This window comes from Hemitrygon akajei, unplaced genomic scaffold, assembly GCF_048418815.1.
Source record: "Hemitrygon akajei unplaced genomic scaffold, sHemAka1.3 Scf000092, whole genome shotgun sequence".
In the NCBI taxonomy this organism is placed as follows: domain Eukaryota; kingdom Metazoa; phylum Chordata; class Chondrichthyes; order Myliobatiformes; family Dasyatidae; genus Hemitrygon; species Hemitrygon akajei.
Window position 1 is genome coordinate 749190 of NW_027331978.1, and position 12554 is coordinate 761743.

Sequence of the window (12554 nt, forward strand, 5' to 3'; positions counted from 1 at the left end):
ACTCCAAAACCCTGTTATCTCTAGTCTTACCCTAAACATTGCTGCTGCAGAGAAGCCATTAACTCAGCAGTGAAACATTGCAGAGAGTCCACTGCATCAGCAGTGAAACCTTACAGTGCGTTACACTTGTGACACACTACCGGGTTCACACTGGGGAGAAAGTTTCAATAAGCTGCATGCTGGATATTTGTCCATCACCGTTGCTGAATGCTATTTTGAGAGTGACTGTCGGTGCTGAACTCTGCAATTATTGGTGCTGCTCACCACACCCAGTTCTGCACCCTGGTCACTGGGCATGGGCGGAGTTTCTTCTGCTGCATATTCTCCTTTAATGGGACTAGATCTGTGACAAATAAATCAGTCCTATTTTAAACACTGTCTCTGGTACTTAGTGAATTTATAACACACCTAGTGTACAGTAGAGAGTAAACTCAGGCCGGCTGGACCTGATTCTGTTCCACAACAGATCTTTCAAATCCTCCCCTGTTGTTCACCTCTCACTCTCCCTGTGGTGATGGGATCCAAATTGTTATCACTCTGGAAGAAGAGTTTTCCCTTGAATTTCCTGCAGACTGAAGAAGTCGAGCTGACCGCAGTTCAGTCTGAGATGTTCTTCGCCCCTCAAATCTCCGGCTGAGGAAGAATGACATTGGGAGTGAACGTCCTTATTCAGGGCTCATTTGTCACCATCTCGTCTGCTCAGATCGTTGGGATGTCTCCCATGGAGGGTCATAGTCATTCCACTGGTTCATGTTTTCTTCCAGAGTGATGATTCATTTTTCTGAGTTGGCCTCTCATGTATGTGTTCTGGTCTGTATTTCTCATCACGATTGCATATACGCACATGGAGTGCTGAATCCTCTTCATTTTTGATGAAAATATATACGAGTGGCGATTGATATATTCGTGGCCTCAGGTGGAAGGAGTCAATTTTGGAAAACCTAGCACATTTATTTTTCAACGTGGTCCCGTTAGTCCAGCAGTGGCTTGCAAAGGTTTGGGCACCCCTGGTCAAAATTTCTGTTCCTGTGAATAGCTCAGCGAGTAAAAGATGACCTGATTTCCAAAAGGCATAAAGTTAAAGATGACACATTTCTTTAATATTTTAAGCAAGATTACATTTTAATTTCCATCTTTTACAGTTTCAAAATAACAAAAAAGGAAAAGGGCCCGAAGCAAAAGTTTGGGCTCCCTGTATGGTCGGTACTTAGTAACAACCCATTTGGCAAGAAACACAGCTTGTAAATGCTCTTTGTAGCCAGCCAAGTGTCTTACAATTCTTGTTTGGGTAAATGTCTGGGTTCAGTCATAAACAGCAAAGTACTGACTGTGGAAATTACAGATTACTATATTATTAGAGTCACAGAGAGCAGCAGCCCTTCGGCCCTTCCAGTCAATGCCGACCTGTTTTTGTTGTTACTGCCTAGTTCCAGCTACCTGCACCAGAGCCTCCATACACCTCCCATCCACGTCCTCACCCAAATTCCTCTTTAGTGTCTACTTCCACTGGCAGCTCATTCCACACTCTCACCAAATTCTGAGTGAAGAAACACCTTTCAGATTCCCCTAAAATAATTCACTTTCACCCTGAACGTATGTCCAATGTCAGGGTGAGAGGGAGGACGGGGCAGAGAGGGAAGACAGTAAGGGGAGGGGGTGGTCGAGTGCGCAGAGGGAAACAGTGCGGAGAGATAATACTTAATATCTTTCAGAAAACTAATTGTTTGTACTTGCTGCAAACCTACTCTCCATATCCTACACATTATTAACCAAATTATTGATCTAGATGACAAGTAGCAATGGTTGATGTTCAAAGAATTCAACAAACAGTGCAAATGCAAATATAATTAAATATCAATGAATAATGAGAGCAATGGGGTGTAACTCTGGGAAACCTCACTAGACCCGGGCCTCGAGTCCAATAAGCAGCCTCCCACCATCACTCTCTGCTTCCTATCATCAAGACAACTGTGCATCCAGTGAGCCAGCTCTCCCTGGATCCCGTGTGATCTGACTTTCCACAGAAACTTACCATGTCAACCTTATCAAAGGCCTCACTGATGCCCATATCGGCCCCGATCCTGGGACAGAGGTGTCACCAATCAGAGGGCATGGATTTAAGCAGAGGATGAAGAGGTTTAGAGGGATCTGAGGAGGAGATTTCTCACTCAGAGGGTAGCTGAAATCTGGAACTCACTGCCCGAGGTGGTGGTGGAGGCAGGTCCCTTCACAGCATTTACGAAGAGGATGAGCATTGAAACTGCCGAGGTACAGTCAGCTATGAACCAAGTGCTGATAAATGGGACCAGTGTAGACAGTGAGTGGATGGTCAGAACAGGTATGGCCGGCCAAAGGCCTGTTTCCGTGCTGTGTGATCCACGCCCCTCTCCAACCTGAAGTAAACCAGACTGAACCCCTTTGTCACCACTGGAAATATCTGTTTCTGTCAAGGTAATATACAAATTGGTCACTTCTTCTAAACAATTGGCAATTGATGAAGTTCCTGTGTCTTCTTCCATTAATGTTGCTGCCTTACAGCAAAACTAACCCTCTCACCGTGTCAGAATCAGTGATTAAATCAGACCCCGAACACTGTGCTTTCATCCCTGCACGTTATAACTGGAACCATCTCACTGAGGGTCTGATGGAGACATGGGATCACATCTCCCCTGCTTCTGACATTTCAAATACCCTCAGAATGGTTTTCTGATTCATTCTGAAGGTTATGGTACATTCAGCTCGTCGTCAGACCTGACAAACCGTGTCTTCCCACAGCTGGTTCCACCTGTTGGTGTGTCCTCTTTCCTCCACCTCCAGGGAAGCTGCATCTCCACACAAACTCCTCACTTGCGACGACTGTCTGTACCCGTGACACAGGAAATCACATCACTGTCACTCTCCTGATACCGTGTCTGACCTGCTCACCTCTGGGTACACTCCCTGGGTACAAGCTCCTTCCTCAGTCACCGTCTGTGAGATGATATAAAAACACAATTACTGTAAAACGATCTATCAGACAGCTCCTGTACCCCTCCACCCCGGACGATGGTTTGCTGATTAAAACTCTCTCTCCTCAGCCCCTTCCCTATCCCCTTTCCCTTTGCGAACTCCAGATATGCCAACTGATCCGAATCCACTGTGAGGACATTTATATCTCAATGGAGGATGTAGAAACCCGTGTTGTTCTCTGATACAGAGGTCACTGACACCCCACCGCCATCCCAGTCTGCACCAACAGCCCATGACGCTGACAGCTCTTCCAGACACTGGGGCTTTGTAACAAACACAATGTTAGCAGCAAGATTAAACAGCAATTCATTTGAAGAGAGAATTGCTGTTTCCTGAAAGGACACGCGAGCGTCCGATACAACGGAGCAGATCCTCCCCTGTTTACAACTTTATTTGACCCGGGTCACAGAACGTCCGATCATCCCACTTTCTCACAACAGCAACCCCCCCCCCCCATTCCCCCCCCCCCCCGACTACGGTTCCACACCTTCCTTCCCTTCACCCCACACCCATAGTCCACCCATAACCTCTACCCACACACACACAGACAGATCCCCCTCACCCCAAACCCCTCCCAGCCTGGGAACCACAACTAACTGATCCCACAGCCCGGGCTCGGGCGCAAAGCTAAAACCGGTGCTGCGGGACCGGAGAGCCCGGAGCCTCCAGCCGTCCGGCAGAGCTCGTTCCCGACACTTTTCATAGAAACATAGAAAACCTATAGCACGATACAGGCCCTTCGGCCCACAAAGTTGTGCTTCCACGGCAGCCGGCCCCCGATTTCCACAAACCCGAGATCAGACCCTTCTTCACGGACGCCTAACTATTCACAGACTATTAACAGAATAATAGCTACGGTCGGCACTGCGCCTGCGTTTAGCAGGAGGTTCTGGGCTGCACCAGCCGTGGCCGGAGGTCCCTACAGAGGGACCAGTGACCGGAGGCGGGAGTGACCATGGAGAGGTAAATCACAAACACGACAAAGTCTGCAGATGCTGGAAATTCAGAGCAACACAAACAAAATGCTGGCGGGACTCAGCAGGCCGGGCAGCATCTATCAGACAGAAAAATCAAACTCCCACCTCACCCCCGCATAAAAAAGAACGTCATCCCGATCATCAACCCCCAAAACCCAACCCTCCCGCACAAAAGGGAACAATAACATCGACCCCCGATAAAAAGAAAACAACTCTACCCCGCACAACTGCTTAGGATCCGGTGTCACTAGTGTGGAGGCGGCCGCATCGGGAGCAGCGGACACAATGGGCGACCCTGGAAGATTCACAGGTGAAGCGTCGCCTCACCTGGAAGGATGTTTGGACAACGGAGAGAGTTCGGCCGTCCGGCCCTTTCACTGTGACACCCCGAACTCTACATCAAATCCGTCCAAACGAATCTGGGCGAACTTTAATGACTAATAAATATAATCCTCTCAGCGATCAGCTGTCTGAATGATCCCCTGACTCTGAGAGGAAGGAGTTTACCAGGAGACAAAGACTGCAGGGACGAGAGGTTTTCTGTTGACTAATACACTGTGTGTGGACCCCGCTGGCAATTCTGGTGTTGTGACCCGAATCGAGACAAACACCACGCTGCCCACTCCACCAACAACACGGCACAGCCGGACACATAACAGGGGACTTTACATCCCACAACACTGGATTCAGTGATGAAACCCGTGATTAATGTTGTTGTCCCACTGAAAAGTCCATTAAGGTGCTTTTAAATGCCAGCGCAATCCCACAGGTGACGTCACACAGCTCCTCCCTCCACGCGCCTGACGTCACACACGGGCTCCCCCACCGGGATCTGCCCTCACGTGCGCGGTGTCTTACGTCACCCACGCGCTGCTGTGCTCGAGCTTTATCGGTTTAACAGCTGAGATAATAATCACATGACCAGCCCCTCCCCCACCGCTGTCAACAGAGGATTCAGGGGCTGCGCTATTCTCATTGGTGCGAAGCGATGTCAATCACGGGTTACAACCAGTCGCGGAGGCGGACAAGCCGAGTGGGCGTTACCCCGCTCAGTTCGTCTCCCGCTCGAGCGCCGACCGCCTCCTCAGAGCGGAGAAAACCTCAAAGTAAATGTCCGCTTTCTGATTTATTTCCATTTCCCTCCGAGGGAAGTTGGGGCGTTTGTGAAGCGTCTCCCGCGGCCGGAGTCTGATGTATCGCTGAGAGGTAGGAGGAGACCGCTCGGCCCGTCGGTTTGATGCCGGTTCCCCGGGGAGGGGGGATTTTATTGAAAGGATGAAGATGGTGAGAGAGGGGGCGGACAGGATGTTTGTCCCGGTGGGGACAGGAGGGGCTCATCTGTGGAAATGTCTGAGCCCACAGTGGTGCCGAGCAGAGGGATTCACCACATTGGGGGCAAACACCGGTTGAACCAGGGATCCCAGTCTCTGAAAAAGGGGGTGGACTGTCCGGGACTGAGATGAGGGGAAATGTCTCCATTCCGAGGGTGGTGAATATCTGTAAATTCACACCACAGAGGGCAGTGAAGACTCGGTGATCATCCTCACGTAAAAGTGAGGCCGGCAGATGTGTGGAGACCGAAGGGATCGAGGAAATGAGGATCGGACAGAAACATGTGGCTGAGATGGGAGAGCAGCCGCCACCTTGCTGATGGTTAGAGGGGCTGAATGGCCTCCTGCTGTTTCTCATTTGATGTTTCTGTGTTCCTGTCCACTGAGTCTGGAGGAATGTGAACAGAAATTAGTGTTTATAAACACAGAGCTGATTTAAATGAAACGTGAACATTTCCTGTTTGGGTCTGAATCATGTTTTGGACCTGGATGGGAATTGAGCCGGTGACTCTGTGACCTGGAGTTGGAGGGAAAGGGATCGGGGAAGATATGGTGTGGAAAAGTAGACATGTATCTGGTGTAAATATGGAATAATGTGGGGAATGCGGCGGATGATAGATAGATAGATAGATACTTTATTCATCCCCATGGGGAAATTCAACTTTTTTTCCAATGTCCCATACACTTGTTGTAGCAAAACTAATTAAAACTAATTAGATGGGTCGGGCAGCGTGTGAGGGGCGAGGAGCAGAGTCACCGGTTCAGGTGGGAGACCCTCCACCCGTCACCTGATCCCGTTTCCTGTTCGTTTTTCTGCAGATCTGCAGTATCTGTGGGTCACTGCTCTACGTGTACGTGTAGCTTCATCTTTCCCCGTTCAGACAAGTCAGTGAGATCCGGATCTGTCACGTCCTCTCGTTGTGGGTGGACAATGTCTTTTTCTCTGCAATACTTTCTGCATGTTTCACTCCACTGTTTTGAGGCGCTGAAGTGCAGCCAATGTTTCTGGGTATCTGACCCATTTATGTGAGAATTTAGCCTTTTCTATTTATCTGAGCTTCTCATAAATGTGAAAAGTTTAATTCAGCTTCACCTTAGAATTTCCAAAGCAACAACCCAGTCAGTCAAATAGTTCCACGCAATTAAGATAGTTTATTATATCTTTAATTTTTTTTTCTATTTTTGTACTATATATGTATATTCTTATTTTAAATCACAATTGTTAAAAACTATTGTTATGAATTAGGTTCTACTGCTACCGCAGGGACAACGAATTTCATGACATATGCCGGTGCTATTAAACCTGATTCTGATATTGATATGGGAGACCCACCACCGGTCACCTGATCCCAGTTACCGCAGATCGTAATGTGAGATTGAAGCATTTTCCATATATTTGCTTTCCACAGGAATGACAACAGTTCAGTTTCCTTCTGTGGTTCCAGAGCAGAAGCTCAGTCTGTCTAATATTTCCACACAATTAAAGTGGGGAATTTGTTTATTCTCATCATGTACTGAGCTACAGTGAAAATCTTGCCTGACGTACCATCCACACAGACAGATACATTACAACAGTACATTGAGCTGATATACGACAAAACACTCACTGTAACAAAGCATTATGGCTGCAGAGAAAGTGCAGTGCAGATTGACATATGGTGCAGGGTCACGTCGAGTTACATTGTGAGGTTGAGTCCATTTTATCATTCATTTGGCTTGTAACTGCAGACAGGAAGCCATCCTTTAGCCTGGTGTTACGCGCTTTAAGGCTTTTGTATCTCTTCCCCGATGGGGGAGCGGGTTTGCAGCAAGAATGTCCAGGTAATGAGGTTCTTTGAGTACATGGCCTGCTTTTCCAAGGGAGGGGAAGTGTAGGAAGAGTCCATGGAGTGGAGGCTTGTTTCTCTGATGTTCTCTGCTCTCCAAAGTTCTCTGCAGTTCCTTGCAGTCATGGGCAGAGCAGTAGCCATACAAAGGCATGAAGTATCCACAAGGAGCTCAGAGACCTCGGCCTTCACCCTGCCTTGTGTAGCTGGATCCTGGACTTCCTGTCAGATCACCGGCAGGTGGTAACAGTGGGCTCCATCTCCTCTGTCTCGCTGACCCTCAGGACACATAACCCACAGGGATGTCACTTTGGCCCCCTCCTTTACTCTCTGTGCACCCATGACTTGTGTTGCCACCCACAGCTCCAATCTGCTAATTAAATTTTGCTGACAGCACTACATTGATTGGCCTAATCTGAAATGCTGATAACAATCAATCATATGCCTTCTGACAAGGCTCAGTCCAAATAAACTTTTCACCCTTCTTCAGGAGATTAGTCAGAGGCAGAGCGATAGCAGCAAAGTTCTTACAGAACTTACGGTAACATCCATCCATTCCCAGAAACCTTCTAAGAGCCTTCTTAGCAGTCAGAATAAGAACTTGAGAAATTGCCTGGGCTTTTGCCTGAACAGGAGCCAACTTGCTTTGACCTACAACATAGCCAAGACAGGTCACACTGGCATGGCCAAATTCACTCTTAGCCAAGTTAACTGTAAGGTTGTCTTAGGAAAGCCTGTCAAATAGCTTTTCTACTGCAGAGATATGCTCTTCCCAAGTGCCACTCCCTGTAACTAAGTCATCAATATAGGTTTCTGTGTGTTCTAACCCTCGAATTACAAAATCAATCATTCTCTGGGATGTTACTGGAGCATTTTTCCTTCCAAAAGGCAAAACATTGTATTCATACAACCCAGATGGTGTCACAAATGCAGAAATTTCTCTACCTCTGTCCGTCAATGGAACACACCAATACCCTTTCAACAAATCAATCTTTGTAAGAAATTGGGTTTTCCAGCCTCATCGATGCAATCATCCACTCTAGGGATAGCATAGGCATCTGTTTTTGTTACTGCATTTACCTTTCTATATTCAGTGCAAAATCTAACACTACCATCAGGTTTGGGCACAATAATGCAGGGTGACTCCAATCTCATTTTGAAGGCCAAATAATACCATTCTCCAGCATATACTCAATTCCCTGGTCAGCCAATTTACACTTTTCTACGTTCATGCGAAGTGGGTGTTGCTTAATCAGTTTGGCTTCACCAACATCTACATCATGTACTGCGACCGTGGTTTGCTTGGGGACATCGGGAAATAAATCTTTAAACTTCAGAATTAATTCCTTCAGCTGTGGATGTTGCTTTGGCTACAGATGAGACAACTTGTTAGCAATGTTTTCTGGAACAACCGAGTTCTTTAGCCTAACTGGGACCATGTTTGGCTTGTGAAAAGTCTCAGACGAGTCAATTGTTTCATTCTCAGGGTTGCCAGTTTCATTTGTTTTGACAACAACACACACAGATGGTACCTGCTTGTCAAAGCAGGCTTTATCATATTTATGTGTACCACCTGTGTTAGTTCAAGTCAGTTGGGTGTTTTAATAACATAATTCACATCATTAATTTGGGAGACTATGTCATACGAATTTCACCTGAAGTGGATTCGTCAACATAAGACAAGCACGTTATCTCCCACCTGGTATTTTTTTTCGCAAGCCCTGTTATCAAACCAACACTTCATTTTGTTTTGAGAAATCTTTAAGTTTTGTCTCGCTAGACTACAGGCTTGGTGTAGTTTATTTTTGAACTTCAAAACATAGTCTAACGAGTTAACTTGTACATCCCCATCAATCCACCGTTCCTTTTAACAAGGTCAAAGGTCCCTCTGTGACCAAATACAAGTTCAAATGGAGTAAAGCCCAGTGATTCCTGTACTGACTCTCTTTCTGTGGACAAAAGCAAATGTATTCCTTCATCTGGACAAAAGCAAATGTATTCCTTCATCCCAGTCTTTTCCATTTTCAACACAATATGTCTTAATCATTGTTTTGAGGGTAGAATGAAATCTTTCTAAAGCCCCTTGTGATTCTGTATGGTACGCAGATGATGCAATTTGTTTTGCTCCCAGTTCAGAAACTACCTGCTGGAATAATCCAGATGTAAAATTACATCCTTGATCAGACTGGATTTCTTTAGGCAATTCGAATAAACTGAAAATTTTGGTAAGAGCCTTCGCCACAGTTTTAGCTTTAATATTTCTGAGAGGTATTGCCTCTGGGAATCTGGATGCAGTACACATAATAATTAGCAGGTACTGATGGCCAGCTTTAGTCTTTGGCAATGGGCCAACACAATCCACTATAACTTTGGAAAAGGGTTCACCGAATGCAGGTACAGGCCACTGGGGTGAGCTCATTAGGTTTACCCACAACTTGACAAGTGCCTTTTGGAAACTCTTATTCAGGGTAAACATAACTTCATGAGTTAAAGCAAACTGATCTGCTAATCTAGCAGATTCCTGCATAGTGGCAGCATCATTTCCATCTAAATACGTCTTTATGTCATCAGGGACGCACCCTCTGAATTCTTCAATTAAAACCAACTCTTTCAAGCTGTTAAAATCATCATTTACATGTTCAGATGTGCACCAGCGGTCAATGCACACAAATTTCTCATAAGCAAATTCCTTATGTCTGGTTCACAGATTTCTTCAAATTTCTAAACTTTTGCCTGTCTGCTTCTGGGACCAACTCGTAAGCTTTGAGCACAGCCTGTTTCACTATGTCATAATGTGTAGCGCGTGACCATGTGGTTAAGGTGTTTAACTAGCGATCTGAAAGTCATAAGTTCGAGCCTCAGCTGAGGCAGCGTGTGTGTCCTTGAGCAAAGCACTGAACCACACACTGCTCCTGCACATTTATAGCCCAGTGGCGATGATTGGGGCAGCATAAATAAATAAATTTTGTGTGTGTTGTTTGAATTTCCAGCATCTGCAGATTTCCTCGAGAGTGATATGTGTATAAATATAACTCCCAAACTATTGAGCTTGGGGGAAACAAGGCTTGGAGTCTTGAGATGGTAAAGTATGAAAGTTCTGTTCAACCACAGAATAGGTGATGAGAGAGAGATATTTGTAATCCAGGGTAAATGTTGAGAGAAGGCAATTATGTCGTATTCCACAGGTTCCATGGTGGTAAAATGAGACCAACAGTCGCTGTAGAGTTTATCTGTCATCCTTCCAAATCCACATACTAATTATCACCCGAAGTGACTTATCATAATTGGTATCATCTTAATGAATTACCACACCACAGCCAGGCAATGGTTAACACATAAGTGGTCTCCACAGGATACCCCAAATCAGATCCACTCCTATGGGTCAAATGAGGTGACAACCACACATTCGATGTACGGTGAATCGATAATTAGGCCACCCTTGTGGGCAAAGGAAAGTTCCAAACAATGACCCTTGGCCACTAGTTCCCTGGTTTCGATTCTTCCATTTTTCCTCCTTCGTCTCCGTTTGACTCTGAGTGTCTGTGTCCTCGGTTAAAACTAAACAAGCTGCACACGATGTAAACAAGCTGCAAGTCAGTCTGATTCACCTTCTTAATCTCTCTCTCTTAAAATGACAATCTACAGCAAACAAAACCTAGGGATTCATAACAATGGCCACTCCCCATTGTGAACTGACTGGTGTGCCAGTAGGTGGGATGACTGAGTGAATCCTTTCCCACATTCTCAGCAGGTGAACGGCCTCTCTCTAGTGTGAACTCGCTGGTGTCTCCGTAGGGTGAATGACTGAGTGAATCCCTTCCCACAGACTGAGCAGGTGAACGGCCTCTCCCCAGTATGAACTCGCTTATGTACCAGTAGGGTAGATGACTGAGTGAATCCCTTCCCACAGAATGAGCAGGTGAACGGCTTCTCCCCAGTGTGAACTCGCTGATGTACCAGTAGGGTAGATGACTGAGTGAATCCTTTCCCACAGACTGAGCAGGTGAACGGCCTCTGCCCAGTGTGAACTCGCTGATGTACCAATAGGGTAGATGACTGAGTGAATCCTTTCCCACAGACTGAGCAGGTGAATGGCTTCTCCCCAATGTGAACTCGCTGGTGTCTCTGTAGGGTGGATGAGCGAGGGAATCTCTTCCCACATTCTGAGCAGGTGAATGCTTTCTCCCCAGTGTGAACTCGCTGGTGACTCTGTAGTTGGGATAAATGAATGAATCTCTTCCCACAGACTGAGCAGGTGAACGGCCTCTCCCCAGTGTGAACTCGCAGGTGATTCTGTAGGTGGGATGTATGAGTGAATCCCTTCCCACAAACTGAGCAGGTGAACGGCTTCTCCCCAGTGTAAACTCGCTGGTGTCTCTGTAGGTTAGCTAACCGAGTGAATCCCTTCCCACAGACTGAGCAAGTGAACGGCCTCTCCCCAGTGTGAACTCGCTGATGACTCTGTAGGTGAGATGAATGAGTGAATCGCTTCCCACAGACTGAGCAGGTGAACGGCCTCTCCCCAGTGTGAACTCGCTGATGACTCTTTAGGGCGGAAGAGTCAGCGTATCTCTTCCCACATTCTGAGCAAGTGAATGGCTTCTCCCCAGTGTGAACTCGCTGATGTCTCTGTAGGCTGGATAAATTAGTGAATCTTTTCCCACAGACTGAGCAGGTGAACGGCTTCTCCCCAGTGTGATCTCGCTGATGTCTCTGTAGGCTGGATGAATTAGTGAATCTCTTCCCACAGACTGAGCAGGTGAACGGCTTCTCCCCAGTGTGAACTCGCTGATGTACCAGTAGGGCAGATGACTGAGTGAATCCTTTCCCACAGACTGAGCAGGTGAATAGCTTCTCCCCAGTGTGAACTCGCCAGTGTCTCTGTAGGGTGGATGAGCGAGTGAATCTCTTCCCACATTCTGAGCAGGTGAACGCTTTCTCCCCAGTGTGAACTTGCTGGTGACTCTGTAGGTGGGATAACTGAGTGAATCCCTTTCCACATTCTGAGCAGGTGAATGGCCTCTCCCCAGTGTGAACTCGCTGGTGACTCTGTAGTTGGGATAAATGAGTGAATCCCTTCCCACAGACTGAGCAGGTGAATGGCTTCTCCCCAATGTGAACCCGCTGGTGAGCCATTAGGTCAGATGACTGAGTGAATCCTTTCCCAGAAATTCAGCAGATGACCAGCCTCTGCCCAGTGTGGTGTGAACTGATTGGTGTGTCCACAGGTGGGAAGACCGACTGAACCCCTTCCCACACACAGAACAGGTGAATGGCCTTGCCCAGTGTGAGTTTGCTGATGTACCTTCAATTGTGATAACCGAGTGAATCCATTCCCACTGTCTGAGCAGGTGAAAGGCCTTTCTCCTGTGTAAATTACAGGCGTGCCAGTTGGTCAAATGACCGAGTGA

The 12554-nt window shown here is 46.9% G+C and overlaps 1 protein-coding gene across 1 annotated transcript in view; it reads right to left on the reverse strand.

Annotated features, from left to right (window-relative positions):
* Positions 1-10441: 10441 nt before the first annotated feature.
* Positions 10442-12554, reverse strand: part of LOC140722873 (uncharacterized) — a 103048-nt gene continuing 100935 nt past the window's right edge. Inside the window, exon 4 of the mRNA XM_073037510.1 lies at positions 10442-12192. Within this exon, the coding sequence (XP_072893611.1) occupies positions 10888-12192 (1305 nt within the window). The 3' untranslated portion in view covers positions 10442-10887. The remainder of the gene's footprint in view (positions 12193-12554) is intronic.